Source organism: Kryptolebias marmoratus, linkage group LG7 (genome assembly GCF_001649575.2).
Source record: "Kryptolebias marmoratus isolate JLee-2015 linkage group LG7, ASM164957v2, whole genome shotgun sequence".
Classification (NCBI taxonomy): domain Eukaryota; kingdom Metazoa; phylum Chordata; class Actinopteri; order Cyprinodontiformes; family Rivulidae; genus Kryptolebias; species Kryptolebias marmoratus.
In genome coordinates this window covers 6,344,842-6,363,023 of record NC_051436.1, presented here as the reverse complement: position 1 = coordinate 6,363,023, position 18,182 = coordinate 6,344,842, and the positions used below count along the sequence as shown (strand labels likewise).

General features: G+C 42.5%; 1 protein-coding gene across 3 annotated transcripts; it reads left to right on the top strand.

Annotated features, from left to right (window-relative positions):
• The first annotated feature begins 4,629 nt into the window (after positions 1-4,629).
• LOC108234825 (probable GPI-anchored adhesin-like protein PGA18) lies at positions 4,630-13,982 on the top strand. 3 transcript variants are annotated; one of them, XM_037976665.1, is made up of 13 exons: positions 4,630-5,401; positions 5,551-5,643; positions 5,762-5,944; positions 8,745-8,789; positions 9,844-9,957; positions 10,113-10,118; positions 10,155-10,280; positions 10,577-10,633; positions 10,861-10,941; positions 11,964-12,068; positions 12,174-12,198; positions 12,274-12,356; positions 12,937-13,982. In XM_037976665.1, the coding sequence occupies exons 2-13, from the start codon at positions 5,634-5,636 to the stop codon at positions 12,948-12,950; spliced, it is 849 nt and encodes a 282-aa protein (XP_037832593.1). In that variant the 5' UTR covers positions 4,630-5,401; positions 5,551-5,633; the 3' UTR covers positions 12,951-13,982. The 3 variants fall into 3 exon arrangements, with proteins under 3 accessions (XP_037832593.1, XP_017269809.1, XP_017269808.1); XM_017414320.3 differs by having other exon boundaries at positions 4,631-5,401; positions 10,113-10,280; positions 10,577-10,624; XM_017414319.3 differs by having other exon boundaries at positions 5,202-5,401; positions 10,113-10,280.
• The last annotated feature ends 4,200 nt before the right edge of the window (positions 13,983-18,182 follow it).

The following is an 18,182-nucleotide window of genomic DNA, read 5'->3' as shown; positions in this document are numbered from 1 at the left end:
GGGGGGGGGGGGGGGGGGGGGGGGGGACATCTCACGTGCTAGTCTTTGGAAATGCCTTCATAATATTAGTTCATAGTCCGATCTGCTACGTTATCTCCGGGTCCCATTTCTGAACGGCCAGGCCTTAAATGCGCCGGACCGTGCACCACCCCTCACTTTGTCAGACAGAAGCAGGATGGACAGACTTTAGACTTAATGGATTTTATTTTTTTTTTTCTTAAAAAAAAAGACCCTCGCTCACTTACACCGAAACGGAAAGTCGTTTAGCTTCTTACTAACTATTGTACGTTTACAAAAAAAAACCCACACACACAGCACTAAAAGGACAGAACATGAGATCATGTTTTTAAGGGTGTACAAACTAAATAAGGACTATTTATTGATGACTTTGTTTTTGCTACTCTTATGAAAATAGCTCTGAAATTAATTAGGCAGTCTTAAAAATGGAATGTTGCAATGTTGTCGAAATGCCAAATAATGGAACGTTTTATGGTTTTGTACATATTCTGCTTACCTCAGGTTCTTTTGGTGTGTGCTTTGACCTGATTTTTTTCTGTATAATGGTTAAATAACTCGGTAATGAATACCTATTTTCTTGAGTTTCATAACTGGAATTTACACTTACCTATCTATCATTTGCAAATATGTTTATTTTATGTCCTTTTTTTTTTTTTTTTTTTTTTTGGAAAAAGGGGGGAGGGTGGGGTTAGATTTTATCGTGGCTTGCTGGAATTGAGTGTTAATTTTTTTTTCTCTCTCTCTCTCTCTTTTTAAGTATTGCGAACAAAGTAAAAATAGAGATCTTATATTGTGTAAAACAAAAAGAAAAAAAGAAGAGTATATTAACGTGTCTGCCTATGCATGTTTTATAAAAATCGAAGAAATTAGAAGATCTGAATACCTTCGGCTGTGACGGCCTGTTTTGAGATATATTGCGCTTTAGTGAACATATACTGGAAACGTATACTTGCATACTTTAAATTAACACCATGATGCTCTATGCCTTGGACTCCTTTTGTAATTGAAGCATTTAATTATCGGAGACGGATGAGGAAATCATATTTTGAACCTGCGCTTGTAAGTGCACACAGTCCAGTTAAGCATGTTTGACAATTCTTGTGAGGTGTGTGATTTCACGTGGAACTCCAAAATGCATGACTAGCTGTTCGTGTCATATACCAGGTGAATTGGTTTCTTTTTTTTTGTTTTGTTTTGTTTTGTAAATGTGCCACAGAAAGTGTAATTTGATTCCTATTATTACTATTATTTGGAACTGCTTTGTATATCAGTTACAGGTTTGATACTGCTCAATACTTTAAGACGAAACAAAAAGTTTAAAGAAAAAAAAAAATACTTAGGTCTTTTTTAAGAACTGCTTTAAGTGCCCAAGTAATTCACTACACGACATGAAGCCTTGCTTTTGTAATTTAACTTCAAAACTGTTGGCAGATGAGGCATGCACTTGCAACTATGAGAAGTATTTTATATAACTGTTCAATAAAAATGTGCATGAATTTCAACTTGAAACGAAACCTGCGTGTGGTGTGTGCGTTCGACCCCAGGCCGATTTACGGTGTTTTGTTCTTTTCTTGCCCGTTCACGAGGAAGATCACAGGAAGCAGGCGTTCGAACGTTTATAATTCAAAACAACGAGGAAACTGAAGACGTGAACGGAGACCGTTGAGTTCAAGGCCAGAAAAATGCCTGAAAACAAAGAGCTAACCGTTCATCATCTTAGTCGTGTGACCTGTACATAAAGTCTCGTTTTACCCTTTTATTTTTTTATAGTCTTAAGCAAAATATTTTCCAGTCTTTCTGAGTTATTCAGTTTTCTTCTGACTTTGGCTGCTTTCTTAGTCTTTTTCAGTCAATACTTGACCACTTTTAAGGGAATACAATAATATTAATAATATTTGTTTATCAAACCACCTTAAACTCTAAATAAAAACATAAAAAGGCCCCTAAAATTAGGGATAAACTGGTGTTTCAACACAGAAAAGTTAGCAAAGTTAATCAGAAGTTGGCTAAACTGTGAGCTAGCTAGACACTTGTTTTCTAGCTAGTACTTTAGCTAGCTACTGATGTTCACAGTACTTCAGCTAGTAACAGCTAGTACCAAAGATACTACTAGCTAACTAGTAGATGACTTAGGAAAGAATCAAATTGGATCCTTAGCTAGTAACTAGCTTAAGTACAAGCTAGCTTCCTTGCTAGTCATTTGCTAGCTAGCAGTGGCGGCTGGCCAATAGAGGGCGCTAGGGCGCCGCCCCACCACTCACATTACCTTGAATAATACGTTAAAAAAAATAAATAAATAGTACATTAAAAATATTTCTATATATATATATATATATATATATATATATATATATATATATATATTTGTGTAAGATAAATATTTTATAGTTAATGATAAGTAAATAAGTTTCGTTCTTCGACATTGTCTGATTTCCGCCCCGGGCGCAAAAATCTTTGTCCATAGACTCTCGTTAAAAGTTGCACATGCGCAGTAGCTCCTCTTCAGTACAAGAGATAGGACCGTTCAGGGTGCACCTCTCCTGCGCCCTGAGCTGCTGAATGCAGCTGTGTTTACATTTCACCACCCTCCCGCCATGGAGGCTGACGTCACATCCGTCTGTCAGGAAGTTCGCCTGATTGAAAAGTCGAGCCGCGGGTGAGCTGCCTTTTATTCAAAGACAGCAATAAGTTCATTACGTGACTAAGTTACACACACAAGGTAATAAATAAGTTCATAGTTAATAATTAGTTTAAGAAAGTTTATGCTAAAATCTGTTAGAATGTTTGGTTTTGAATTCTAATCGGAGTGAGACATCTGATCTTCGTTATATTGTACGTTAAGAATACGTGACGTAGTGAGTGTTCTCACCATAAAACAAGCTTTGACGTATTTTCTCCGGTAAAGTTGTGAAAAATAAGGGAGAAAACAGGTCTTATTAACGCTAAATGTGTTCTACAGGCTTGTGCCCTGGGAGACCTCCGTCTTTGTAAGTATTGGTGTTCAGGAAGCACTTATGCATATGCACATTTTTATGTACATTATAATGTTGCTTTTGTTGTTTTAATTAATGTAAATACACTGGTGTGATACCTTAGTATATGTTTTTGGTCCAAAACATATACCAACATATACCAAAACCTTTGGTGTAAGTCTATTTTGGATTTATAGCCCCCCCTGGAGAAAACTCCACCAGCCGCCACTGCTATTGTGACTGCTGCTATTTTTCTGGCTTTCTCGTTATTTTTGAAAAATAACAATGATAACAGTTTGACACAGAAAATGGTGACGTGACTTTCAGATTTTGTTCATTGGCTGTAGATTTTTTTTTTTTTTTTTTAAATTTGATCCGTATGCTTTCGTCCACTTTCCTCACTTTTCTTAAGCACAGTTTGCTGTGATTGTCAGCTACAAAGACTGGACAGAAAATGAGCAGAAAATCAAATAAAATTCAAACAAAAACACTTTTAGAAAGCTTTAAAAAAAACAATTTAGTACAACCTCATTAAAAGACAAAAAAGCCTGGCTCCGGTTTGTGTTTAGTATTTTTTTTTCTCGTGTTCTGTTCCTCTCGATTGAACAAATAGGCGTCTGCTGGCCTCTGAGTCGATGGGGGAAATTGCGCCTCGGCGATTCCTCAACAAAGATGTTTCCTCTTCAGCAACCTTGGTGACTTCTTTGATTAAACTCTGGAGCTGAAGCCAAGATTTCCCCGCCGTACCTGCGCGTACGAGCGGCAAATATCCGCTCCTCTACTCAGAGGTTAGAGTTGGATTTACAAAACATCCGCCAAACCGTCTCGGCCCATTTCGAAACGTTCAAATAAATAACTATAATTTGAATTCTCTTCATTTTCGCAGCTTTAGCCAAGAAGCCAGCATGTGAATGTAAGGTGTTTGAACTGCCTGGCCTTGGTCGCTTTAACGCTATTCAAACACAATGCTCGGATCAAAGGAAGTAAACTCTGACATCCTGTTTTTTTGTTTTTTTTAACAAAAGTAAGATTTTGGAGCTACAGAAGGAAAATCTGAAAACCAATTGAATTTGCTCATTGTGAAGTCAACAATAAAGTGAAGAACTACGGCTGCCAGCATTTGTTGGTGGGAAGTCGACACAATCTTGAGTAAAATGCAGAACAGAAAAGTTGCCTTTTGTCTTAGAAATCATCAAGGTCAGGTTTTTTTTTTTTTTTAAACCTTTCTTTTATTCCCGAACATTCAAACTCAACCCTCATGACGCAGTATGGAAGCAGAGAGTGGCCACTGGCTTAAAAATATATTTTTTTTCGTGACATTTTCTCAAGAGAAGGAGTTATTTACAACGGTACAGAAAAATGTAAGACAAGATCTACTTGTTTCTGCATCGTAATAGTCTTACGATCGCAAAAGAAAATGCATCGTTTCATGAAAATAAGCAGGAACTTTTACTAGATGAAGAGATAACAGACTAGTGGTGAGTCGACCAAAACAGATAAAATCACTTCCTAGAGAGTAGACCGTGGACTATTTTATTAAACAGTTTTTTGTTTGTTTGGTTTAGTTTTAAATGACTTCAGGCCTCAGCAGGTTAAAGGTTAAAGGTCATGGCAGTCCAAGAAGGAAAAGACTGAACAAGTGTGGCTTGTTTGGAAGGACAGCCTGCAGAAAAGATGTTGTTGCAATGATCTTTGGACAAAATGAGACCAGAGTAGAGACGTTTCCCCCTGGGACGTTTGGTGAAAACCAAACAGAATGTCAGCCGGAGCACGGTGGTGGAGGGCTGATAATCTGGGTTTGTTTTGCAGCCACGGGGACCTGGGCTCTTTGAGGTCATCGAGCCAACAGTGAGCTCCTCTGTTTACCGAAGTATCCTGAGTGAAAATGGACCATCTGTCTTAACAGCTGGAGCTCGGGCCAAACTGGTCCAGTGGTGCAAAAAGGACGCCGATTCCAAATACAACAGCCAATCCAGAGCCCCGCCCGTCGGTGGAGTTTGGTCCGCGTTTGTGTCCACCTGAGGTTGGACTTGAACAGTTGTAACGCCAGAGAGTGGATCCCCCCCCCCCATCACTGCACTGTTGGTTTAGTTCAGTGTTTCCCTTTTTTAACTGTCATATTTTTAAAAAAAAGGAAGCGTGTGAAATGAAAAGTAATGAAAAATAATTGAATTTCAGACACGTCTGTTGATAGAAATCATGGAAAGCTAAAATAAAAAATAAAAAAGGTTGGACTAATCCTTACATCCGGAATGCGCCCGTGGCTCCAAAACCGCTTTATTCGTTGGTAAAAAATAAAATAAAGCTATTAATAAAGTGTTTCAGGGCGCAGAAGACTTTGTTCCAGCAGCAGAGAAGAACAACAGAGGCGCGTCACGGCTGGCATTTACGCTGCTCCCCTGGGTCGTCAGGTGGGATTACAGCTTTGGTTTTTGACTCACTTGTAACTTGTGGGAACCTTTCTTCGTCTCACTCAAACGTCTTTAATTTGTTTGCTTTTTGTGTCATTTCTTCTGTTTTTGTTTTGTTTTGTTTTTTTCCACGTTCTGATCCCCCTCAGCTCGTCGAGTGTTGTCACAGCAGGAAAAAATAAGCCATGGGAGTTGCCTGAAACACATGGCCCCAAAGTGCCATTATTGTTAAATGGACTCAGGTTCGTACCAAAGGGGGTGGGGGTGGAGGGGGGTTGTCTCCTTGTTTTAGTCTCCACATCCACCCACTTTATGTCAGGAAGGGAAGCCGATGTATTTCCTCCCCTTCTTTATCTAAAGGAAGTGCGAAAATAAGCATCAGTGACGGAGGGGGCAGCGCTCGGGCTCGGACACCTTTCGCAACTGGGCCGCTCAACTGGAGTCCGTGGGAGAAGTCCGAGGAGATTGCCGCAGCCGCCGCCATGAAGTCCACCAGGGTTCTTGTCCTCCTGTTCCTAGCATCAGCCCATGTCTTCACACCAGGTAGGTGATAACTCAGACTGACAGAATCTGGGAAAAGAAAAGAAAAAGGGGCCTCCACTAATCCAAAAACCAAAACCAAATCGAACAATTTATTGCATTAAATCTGCTAATCTGTGCTCATGAACTGGCTCGGCTGTTGTGGAAATGTGATGTGTTCTTTCGTTCGTGCCGGAGTTGGTTTATTTGCAAGTTTTCGTTCCTCTCAGTATAATTCAGTTTTGGCATGCAGGGAGATAAAAATCCCAGGGATGTTCACAAGAGTCTCACACTTTGAGTTTGGCCTCTGAGATACAGAGGGGCCGTTTCCGTTTCATCCGGACCGAGATATAAAAACTTAAAAAAAAAAAAAACGACTTGTGTTCCCTCGAGTCTTCAACCTTCATCTTCTTCTCAGATTTTAACCCAAACTTTAGCTTTGATAGGTCCATAGATTTTACTCCAGTTTACAAAAACTAAAAAACCCCGAAGGCTGAAGGAGAAGAACAAACGTTGGCTCCTGATTTGTTTGTGTTTCCCTCTGCCGAGCCAGAGGAGACTGTAGCTGCGCTGAGCTGATTGGTGATGGAACGGCCGATAACCAGTGGGAACCAGGCTGCCCCGACTCTCACTGAGACAACAGATTATTGTCCTGAACCCAGAAGGTCCCGCATGGCAACAAATCGACTTCCAGCGGTAAACATCTGGAGGAAACACCCCTGCCGGAGCGTTGTTGTCACCGTGTTTCACAAGCCACGACCTTGTTAAATACAATGTGTTTTGTGTTCAATTTGTGTTCAACTCAGACTTGGACAGGATTTTTAAAGATTTGTTCCTTTGAATTACTGAAAAGGACGTCTGACGTTTGATCCGTAGACTTGTCTCGAATTCCAAAAAAAAAAAACTGAAGACCTGGAAATGTTTAGATTCGGCTTTAGATTTCTCAGCAGACAGCCGGGAGGACAGGAAGCCTGACGCAGGCCCCGGGGAGGGGAGGGGAGGTGGGGGACGACAACAACAATTGTGTGTCTGCGACAGGATGCGGTTGAAGAGGATGTCCACCTCGACATGCCACGACTTCCACTTGTGTCTTGACTTTTCGTCCCGTGTCCGACACTTGGAGCGACGAGGTCTTTGTCTCGAACGGCGGCCTTTCAAGCTCTGCCAAACAGGAATCCAATAAATATTCAAGCGCAGACCGAAAATAGACTCTGTCTGAGGAAATGTCCGACACAGACACTTGTGCATTTGGGCCACGGTAGTCCTGAATGTTTCCCCACGTCCTCCTACGACGAGGATGCAGATTAAATACTTTATCTGTAGATGGGGGCGCGGGACTTCTTGGTTTCCTCTTTTGTGTCCCGGCTCTACAGTTTTGCAGATCTGGAACCAGAAGCAACAACAACAATAAAAAAAAAAAAAAAACAAGTAAAAACAAAAATAAGTAATTTAGTTTTGGCAATATAGGACAGATTTCTTAACCTGGGAACTAGACAAACATTTAGTAATGGGACAAGCCAAAGTTGACAATCCCTCTGAGGCTTCAGGTGCCTGTTGGAGGTCTTCACCCAACGAGGCCATCATGATTATCTGCAATAAAAGCAATAAACTCCAAATTGGACCAAACTGAACACCTTCCTGACGGTCCATAAAAGCTGTGAGCAGCATCGGTGTCAAAGGCATCCATTTTAGCGTCCATTGCTCACCAATGCCAACCAAGCTGCTGGATGGGAACCGAATGGAGAACCTGAAGCACCTCCCTCTGAATCAGTGGAGAGGTAAACCTCCGTTTTAGGCAGGAAGAAACCTCCAGCAGAACCAGAATCAGAACCGGTCTCAGGACGGAGCGGCCACCTGCCTCGACCGGCTGGGTGTTTGAGAGGACAAGAAAAAGACGCAGACAAAGACCGGCTGGTCCAGGTGTAGTTTCTATAAAAAGAAAGACAAAGGAGGCATGTTAATGGTAGAGATAATTACAGAAACAGACATGTAGAACAATGTTCTGGGACTCAGAGGGTTGACTATCAGCCAGTATCAGTTTTAACGAATCTCCCAGCTCTGCCTCTGTAACAAAGGGCCGGTAAGTCGGGTTGAAAAGGTCCTAAAAAGCTTCCTTCCACGTCTGCAACAGAAGTCAGACGCACGTCGTCTCCGCTGCTAGCAGTTCTGTTGAAACCACGCTGTTTTCAGGGCCAGGTTGTCAGGCAGCTTTGCCAAAAAATGTTCTTCAGTCAGGCCTAATTGCAGCTTTTGATTTATGACCACGCCGAGTTTTTGGCTTCCACGACTGACCCGTTGGCTCGTGCTGCCAGTACCTCTCAGCTGCTTCAGGATTCCGGTCCAACTAACCAGAATCTGTGGTTCTCCTTCTTCGCCTTGATGTCACCTTCACCTCAAGTGGCCACCAACTGATTTTGGGGTAACCTTTACGACTTGCATTGCACTGAACGTCTAGCCTCCTTCGTAGCGCCGGAAAAGATCCACCAGAGGTTGGCGCTAAACATGTCCTGAACTGAGGGGGATGTTGGGTCCGCGCCTCGTCCATCGAGTTCTCTCCAGCGCCCAGTGATCCAACTCGGCTCCACCTCCGTACGATTACAAAACCGGTGTGTCCTGGAGCCAGAATGCGCTCAGGAAGGTTCCTCTACTTGAACCTGGTGTCATCAAGAAACCTTCATGACCACAGAGTCCAACAGCTGGTTTCAACCCAGCCGAATCAGTCACATCAACTAAATATAGAACTTCTGTCGACTGTGTACCTCCTGCAGTCAGGTACAGGTCTGAGGTTTTTCTCTAACACTCGTGTTTCTGGTTGTTTTTTTAGGTTTATCAGAAGATTCAGTTACTCCACCAACGAACGTCCCTTCAGGTACGTTTAAAATTAAAGCCTTGAAATGTGGCCCTTTTTCAAGCTTCGTCTTTGTGCTTTTTTTTTTTTTTTTAATAGAGCAAACAAAATCCAGTTAACTGTTAATCAGCGTTATATAAATAAATTACACAGTTAACTCTACTTAAACCTGGTAAAAGCAAAGAGAAGAAAAAGGTCCAATTAATGTGAAAATGAACAAGTTGTTTGATTCTGTAGATAAATCATTCTGATGCTTTTTTTCCCCAAACTTTAAGGATTTATATTTTCTCTTTTTTTCTGTAAGGACCAAATCAAGAAATATGTGACCTTCGCATGTAGAAATCATATTTTCACATGTTAAATTATTACGCATCATGTGAAAACATGTTTTGCACGTGTTTGTAACTGACATTTCCTTTAATACTTAACAAAAATTATAGTTTAGTGCTTATTTGTAGCAACTAGCGAGTTTCCCATGCTAGCATGCTAGCTATTGCTAATTACTGCTAAATACAACGTTCAACCAAGTTAGGAAACAAAAATGCCTGAAGCCTCGATGACTCATAAAATTTATGAAAACACAAGTTAACAAGATGGTGAAAAACCAGTAGCGTGTCTGTTAACGCAGTCGTTACCACAGCTGTTAGCACAGACGTTACCATGGCTGTTAGCACAGTCGTTACCATAGCTGTTAGCACAGTCGTTACCATAGCTGTTAGCACAGTCGTTACCATAGCTGTTAGCACAGTCGTTAGCATGTCCCCTAGCATACACATTACCATAGCTGTTAGCACAGTCGTTACCATAGCTGTTAGCACAGTAGTTACCATAGCTGTTAGCACAGTCGTTACCATAGCTGTTAGCACAGTAGTTACCATAGCTGTTAGCACAGACGTTACCATAGCTGTTAGCACAGTCGTTACCATAGCTGTTAGCACAGACGTTACCATAGCTGTTAGCACAGTCGTTAGCATGTCGCCTAGCACAGTAGTTAGCATGTCCATTAGCACAGAAGTTAGCATGTCCATTAGCAAAGGATTTATATTTTCTATTTTTTTTCTTTAATAAACTGCAGCACCAGACCAAATTAAAGCAACAACTTCAGCTACAACAACTTCTAAGCTAACCACTACGCCTCCTGCTGCCAACACCACCAACTCTAATGGCACCACCTCTGTTGGCACCGCCAGTAAGTTTGTTTTTACGTCATTTGGAATAACTAGGAGTGTTCAGAGTTGATCCTCTGACAGCGAAGTCAGTGGTGTTACTGCGAACACGGAGTTTGATGTTATAACGGACAGAAGACGCTCACTGTCTGCGTTTCTCTCCGCTTTCCCCCACCAGCGTCTCCTAACGGGACGACTTCAGCTAACGGGACGACTTCAGCTAACGGGACGACTTCAGCTAACGGGACGACTTCAGCTAACGGGACAACTTCAGCTGACGTGACGACTTCGGCTGCAACAACTACGACAACAACACCAACCAGCACAACTGACCAGACGAGCAGCAGTTAGTTGTTTTATTGATAAACCAATATTTTATAATTGTCTTTTTAATTTACCTGATGTTACATTTTTACATGTATTTACATGCATTCTGTTACTTAAAAATGGTCTAAAAGAATTAAAATGTGCTCAGTTAGTCAATAAGCAACAAAATATTTGGGTTTGCTTCACTGGATCCAACGTAGTTCATGTCAGACTCAGAACTGGAAATCTTCAGTTCTTTTGGCTTTGAAAAGTTAATGTTAGTATCAACATTTTTAACATTGCTTTGTGTTTTTAATATTATTTATTTGTGATTAGGTTGGTCGAGCAGCACTGCTGAAACAACGAGTCCAACCGTTCCAGGAGGTAAAACAGGTGATTTAATAGAAACAGCTCAACGTTTGTTCTGCGAACTTTACTGTATTCCGTTAACTCCCATTTTCGACCACAGACTTGTGTAAGAGTTGTGTAATAATCTATAAAATGCTCTTTATGACGATATTCGGACATTTTAATTGTACATTTTTGTTTACATCTAGTCAGCCAGCGTGCAGTCTGTAAGTCTGTGATGTTGTTTTTTATTATAACTTTAATTTTGACAGAATCAAACCAGACAATCCAGCCGAAACCAAACGACTCCAGTCAAAAAACGGATGAAGGGAATGCTAAGCAGAAAGGTGCTGGTGAGTTCAATGACCCCAAAGCAGCGTCGGTCGAATGGAGACTGAATGAAACGGATCATTTAATTTAGCTTTGAAAGGCGATGATGGGAAGGAACAAACAAACGTGTTGAACTTATCTGCCATTATTGCCCTTACACATGTGGAAATCACTGTTTAACATGTGAAACGATCTTTACATGTGACATGTCAGACACGTGTTTTGCAAGTTTCCATGTGAATTTGGGTCAAAAACACATGTTAACACAACATGTGGAAATCAAGTTTTCCCATGTGAAAAAGGGGCAAAAATGAAATGGTAGTTAGCATGTGTAATAGCATGTTTTTCATGTGAAATCAGAACAAGAAACATGAACTTCTCATACAGGAGTCACATTTTCACATGTGAAAACATGTTTTTGACATGTTTGTAACTGACATTTCCTTTAATACTTAACAAAAATTATAGTTTAGTGCTTATTTGTAGCAACTAGCAAGTTTCCCATGTTAGCATGCTAGCCATTGCTAATTACTGCTAAATACAACATTCAACTGAATTAATTTATAAAAACACAAGTTAACAAGATGGTGGAAACCACTAGCATGTCACAGCACAGCTGTTAGCATAGCCATTGACATGTTTAGCCATGTTTGTACTCATGACAATCCAAAAACTAATTTTGTTTCGTTTTAATATGCTGTACTTGATGTTCTAATTTTATTGTTTTTAATGTGACTGTAACATCTGTCACAGTTTTAAAAATGTAGCCTTTTGGCTAACTCTGGCACTTTTGCTCCGTTGCTAATATTGTGGAATGTCCCTTAACTAAAGAAACTGAGCATGTTTGTTGGGATTTATCCCAAATAGTGCAGAAAACGTTACTGCAATTCATCCAACTAACGCAGGACAATAGCTGTCAATCAGCAACGTCCTTAGAAAGTGAAAAACCTTTTTACACTAGACTTTTGATTGGTGGAAAACCGTTTTGGTTTTCCACCAATCTGCCAGACGAACGAATGTTGACGACTCTGTCCTCCTGATGTAGCTTCAGACAAACGGCTGTGGTGGATCCTGCTGCCCGCCCTCCTGGTTGTAGGCGCGGTTTTCGTCATCTTCAAATACAAAAGCAAGAAAGTCCACGATCACACAGGTACGGCTTGACATAAAATGGTTTCCATGTTTGTCTCTACTGGGGTAATTAGTCATCGCTTGTGTTGAAAATCTTCCCGTTTTCTTTTTTTTTTTTTTCCCGCAGAGACCATCGACACCGGGACCGAGAAGTAAGTTGGCGCTCGAACGCGCGAGTCGTAACCAACGCGAACACGGGTAATAATTCGCGCCCTTTGCCTCCACAGCGCATCCTTCCAGAGCCGGCCCGAAAGCAGCAAAGATGGAGTCATGCTCCTGGGAGTGAAGTCATCGGGCGGGGACGAGAACGGTGAGCCGTCCTTTCCTGCTGGCAGCTCCTCCGGTTTCTCCAAACACAATCTGCCGCTTGTTTGGCTTTTCATACCTCATTGTACCGTGTGCGCCTGAGGGCCTTCGCTGGGCAGCAGAAGGTGTTTCCTGTGATTTCTCGCCGCCCCCCGTCCCCCCTCCTCCTCCACCCTAAAACAAGCAGCAGGGACTGAGAGATGGGCGCTTCCTAACATAAACACAGATTATTTTCGGGCGGGAGCTTATTGTGCGGGCCACGTAAAATGTCAGAGGCTGGAAAGTGTGTGGCCGAACACACGCCTCCACCTACGACAAAAAAAAGAAAAAAGAAAAGGAAAATGAGGAGAATTTAAAACGTCCTCCCCGAACAACAATCAGGCCCGAAGGAGGGAAATGGAGTCACGCTGTAGGAATTTTGCCGAGGAAGAACGTGTTTATGTTGGGACGGACGCCTTGATGTTTTTTGGGGGTCTGTCGCTTCAAAACTCGACGTTAGGAAACTTCCCCAGCAGCCGCTGCGTGTTTACGTCCACATCTCCAGCTCCGTTTCCTCATTGCTCCTCTTGTTTTGTCCGTTTCAGCCGCCGCAAGTTAAAAAGGAAACAAAAAGGGAGGAGAGCGGCAAAAAAGAAAGGTCAAGATGGAGGAGTCGGCAGCGCCCCCCCCCCACCACCAGGAGGAGCCGAGGAGAGATTTGTTTTTAATTTTTCAATCGTTTGTTTGCTTTTATTTTTATTTTGCAGTCCAGACGGACTTAAGGCGACGGGACAGAGTTTTGGAAGCGGGCTCCTGTCGTGAAGGGTCAGTATCTTACCTGCTGCAGATCGCTCTTTGGACGACCTTGATTTAGAGTTCAACTCTGAGCCGATCGACGAGTTAACAGCCAGTCAGACCGCGCTGGGTTCGCTGCCATTTTAACCCCTTAAAAAGAAGAAGTTTCATTGCCGATTGTGCGATTTACAAACATTTTCGTCGCCACCTTTCCTTCTCCGCGGTTATTTGCAGTTAGAGGTCATTAAACACTTCTGGCACGAACGTCATATTTTCCGCCATCTTGAAAACAGTTTCAACGTCCAACTTTATGCGTCTTGAAACCTTTTTTTTTTTTTATTCACTTCTCTCGTCGCTCTGATCCGAACTCATGTTCCTCCGAGCTGAGGTCGTTCAGGGAGCTATCTGCAGCAGGTAAGATAGTTACTGCTTCACGCGGGAGCCCACATCAGTAGCTCTGAGCTGTCTCCCGTCTCCAGGCGTTCCCTGCGACCTCAGGTCCATCGCCTTTTTCGTTTTCTCGCCCTTGTAGTGCTTCGTTCGTGCCGTTCGTCGTATTTCCGCTGCTCCGAAGCTCCGCCTCCTGCCCTGTTCTCATTCTCTCTGTCATTTAGTCGTTTAGGAGAACAGCTCCACGCGTTACTCTGCGTCCACACAGGATTTTAGTTTTCGCCTAACGGTGTGCAGTGAATTTGCAGCAGGAGTGGATTAAAGGTTTTGTTTTTTTTCCATACTGTAAATAAGGAGCAACACAAATGTAATGAATTGAATTTACTGTAAAGCTACTGGAACCGATATTTGCTCGATTTGGTTTCTGCTGACCAAAGATTTCTCAATAAACTCGTAGAAAATGTTACTTTAATGTATCTGCAGTTCGTTGAATACGATCTTCTGACTGATTTCAGAACAAATGGGTTGTTTTGTGCCAGAAGGTTTACAGCGAAGGCGTGTTTTTAAAAGAAAAACTGGATTTAAAAGCTTATATAAGATCTGTAATGTTTGATAAATTAATTATTATGAAACTGGCTGTCAGAAAATAAAATTCTTTGATATATATTCCTAAACCTACCAGTAAAGCCTCATCAGATGTAGTAGTTTTGTGAAATACACATCTTCCCTGTTTGTTTGTTTCCTGTTTGTTATATTTTACCTGCGGGATCAGATTCGCCACCAGAGGGCGCCGACAGTCAACACATCCAGTTGTTTTCAGAGGAGGAAAATCATCAGGAAACTGCCCAACAAATCTCTCCTCTGTGATCGTTATCACAGACAAATAAACCCAGCGGGGCTGAACTCGTGACCCTAAAACGATGCTTCGGATCTCCTGAGGCGAGGCTCTGTGGTACAGTTACGAACCGTTATCATCTTACCTGCAGCAGGTAGCTCTTTGAAGAGTTTATTTTTGACCAGATCGACGAGCCAATTGATAATACGAACAGATCTCAGTAAGTTTTATAGCAAGTGTTGCTTCGTAAATGTTTGCACTGCTGGTAATTAGATATTATGGAGTCTCTTATTTTGAAAATTGCAGCACTAACCGTAGCACTTCCTGGTGGAGTATCAAAAATCTTCCCGCTGCATTCGTTGTGTCACACAAAGCTGATGGCAGCTGAATAAAGGTAAGTTCTCATGAATGACGGATGTTGTTTTAGGACAGTGGTGTCCTGGAGGGACACCGTCCTGCAGGTTTTAGACGTTTCTCTGCTCCTCAGCAGGTCTTTAAGTTCTGCAGAGGCTTGTTAATCACTCAGTCATTTAAACCAGGTGTGTCGAAGCAGAGAAACAACTAAAACCTGCAGGACGAAGGATTGGACACCATGTTTTAGGGTGACAGTTAGAGAAGAGCTAAACTCTGTTCCTCCAAACGAAAGCTGCTCAAAGAGCTGTCCACAGCAGGTAAGATGCTAATTACTTATTGCTTTTCAGCAGATCAGCTCTTTGGCTCAGAGTTTGATTAACTCCGTCATCATGTTTGTCAAATGAACCAAACTCCGCTGGTTTCCGGCGATCTTTCAGTTTTTGTGTTGAAGAGGTTTTTTTAAATCTCTGAATTCTTGGATTTATTTCTCTGTTTTCCCCTCTCTGTTTGTTTCCAGCCTCACTTCCTGTTTTATTCTGACAGTCTTCTTCCTCCTCGTGGTTTTCACCCTCTCTGGATGCCGAGCATCTCCTGGTTTCTGTCACTCCCCGCCTGCTGTAGTTCTTTTTGTTTTCGTCTACTTTCTGTTAAGCTTACCGTCAGCTTACCCCCCCCCCCCATTGTGTTTTGGGAAAAAAAGGTTTTAGTTCCGCATTCAAGTCTTTCACCTCTGTCCCCCCGTCGTGGCTTACGACGGAGACCTTTGTTTAAAGTTTCCCAGAGTATTTCAAGTCTTCCGGCTGTAAAATTACAGAACAATAAAGATGCAGTTAAGTCAGACGTGAATAAAAACAGTGTTTGCTGCAGATTTGCAGGGAAGAAAAGAAAGTACCGTATTTTCTGCACCGTAGGGCGCAATGGATTCTAAGACTCGCTGTCAATGAATGGTCCATTTTCAAACTTTTGTCATATATAAGGCACACTGTCGTGTTTTAAGAAAATTGAAGGCTTTTAAATGCGCCTTATGGTCCGGAAAATACGGTAAATGCAGCATTAGGTTGTGGATATTAGTTCTAATGTGTATGAAGGTAGTAGTTTCCTTTTGTTTCTAGCTTGGTGGTTTTCAGCAGACATCTCTGCAGCTTCGTGTGTGTGTGTGAGTGTGTGTGTGGAGACACGGCTTCTCCACAGACAACTGCGAAGCGAAGTGCGAGTCAGCGAAAACGCTCGACAAGCAGCACGTTTGCCCTCGAGCGGCGCGGCGCCAGCAGGGCCTGACAGTATGGATCATCTGAGCCGCGACGGATCGGTAACCCGAGACCCAACGCAGCTCATCTTCCGCCTCATTCAGGGACACGAGGCGAAGAGCGAACCGCCGAGCAGATTCTGGGTCGAGCGGCCCTACTGCAGTGATTCCCAATTCTGGTCCTGGAGGACCTCCGTCCTGCAGGTTTTAGATGTTTCTCTGCTCCTCAGCAGGTCTTTAATCACTCATTTATTCAGATCAGGTGAGTCAAAGCAGAGAAACACCTAAAACCTGCAGGATAGTGGCCCTCCTGGACCAGGACTGGAAGAAGGGGTTGCGACATACCCAGAAACTCCAACAGGAAGCCTTTCAGCACTGAGAGGAGTCCTCCAAACCATAAACCGCTCAATAAAAGGAGGGCCTTCTTTAGATCATTAATTATCCAACAACAACCAGTTAATTTACCAACAAGTCTTTAACTGTGTTTATTCCTCTCATCATGGACAACAAGTCCTGTGAATTTGGTGACATTTGTTCTTTTTTTGCAAAAGTTACCAGGGGGAACCAAATATTTCAGCCGTCTGAAATAATCGGTTCCCCCTCTAAAACATGGGACAAAAAAAATTTACCAACAACTCCTTACCTGTGTTTATTCCTCTGTATTATGATATTATTAGCACATTTTATTTTTAAAAGAATTAGGTTTTTTTGTTTTTTTAATGAGAAATATTTGCCCCTCTAAACAGTTCTGTATATAGATAAGTCATTATTTACGAAGACGCAGGAGGAACCGTATCTGATGGGGGAACGCGGCTCGACGTAACAGCAGCAACTCGAGCACATTGCTGCCCCCTATATGTCAAGAGGACAAATAACACCTTTTCTGTTCAAATTGCCAACCCGCCACAGTGGCGTGTGTGTTGATCAAATTCACCCGCCACTTCAAATATGTACCCGCATTTGGCCGGTGGCGGGGGCTAATTTCCACCCCTGGTCAAACCTTGTTAAAAGCTTCGTCACGTTGACCCATTTGACTGTTTTTATTGTCGCAGCTCATAGAAAACTGTCGTCAGAGGATAAAAGGTTCAATGACAACAAACTGTTTTTTTCCTTGTTTGGTATAATGGAGGTTCCACTGTTGTTGTCAGCCTTTTTTCACCATTTCAAACCAAATACTTGGGAATGATTTTCCTTGCTGGATTTGGAATATCTGCACGGAGGATTCCTCGTCTCTGGATATGTTTGAAGCCGCAACGTGACCTTGTTTTTCTTCATCCGAGGCGTACGGTTCTCCACACGTGACACAGAGAAACCCGGTCCAACGGGCCCACCAGGCCGGCAGAGATGCCGTGTGTGTGTGTGTGTGAGCCGGGTCCAGTTACTGCGAGGGGAATCTCAGCCGGGTCCGTCCGCAATGAGAGGTGAACTGCTGACGGACTGCGCAGCCCTGCCAAATCCCAGCAAGATGAGACCTTCTGGCTCAGGAAACGCAGATAAGGGGCATCCTGTTGAAGTCAGCCCGATTCAAGATGGCTGCCAGAGCCAACTGACCTTGACGAGCACAAAAAAACGGCTGCGACTTAGTTTAATTTTACTGATTCTGATCCAAAGTTTGGTGCGCCAGATTGACCCCAATCTGAGCGCGAACACATTCTGCAGAAACACGGATTAAGACTCTGCCATTTTGAGTCACCTCTATTGGTCTGTTAGCAAAATATCTCATGAACCACTGAACAGATTTGAATGAATCTTTTAGGAAATAATCCATGGATGTTTGTCTATAACCGATTAACGTTTGGAGCCAACCCAGTTCATGATAGCCGTTACAGCCAAGTGACCTTAGAAAGCACAACAATGGCTACATCTCAGTTTATTTTACATTTATTGTGCTAAAGCTGTTTGTAGTAGTTGCTGAGAGTCATCTAAAACACGTCCTCCAAGGGCTACGCTTCAAACTTCATCACCATCTTTTACACTCAACCCTGTTTGTCTTTTAGCAAAATATCTCACGAACCGCTGGACGGATTTCAATGAAACTTTCAGACATTAATCCCTGGATGCACGTCTACAACTGATCAACTTTTGGAGTCGGCCCAATTTAAGATGGCTGCCACAGCTAACCAATATTAGCCAGCACAGAAATGCCTATAACTCAGTCACTTTTATGGATTATGACCTAATATTTGGTGTGGTAGTAGCTGAGCATCATCCCCAACACATGCATAATGTGC

Bases quoted from the DNA above. Each gene is read 5' to 3' on its own strand.
- LOC108234825 (XM_017414319.3), top strand. The intron at 10,281-10,576 runs GTTAGTTGTTTT...ATTTGTGATTAG, and splicing joins AACTGACCAGACGAGCAGCA to GTTGGTCGAGCAGCACTGCT. The intron at 12,199-12,273 runs GTAAGTTGGCGC...TTGCCTCCACAG, and splicing joins ATCGACACCGGGACCGAGAA to CGCATCCTTCCAGAGCCGGC.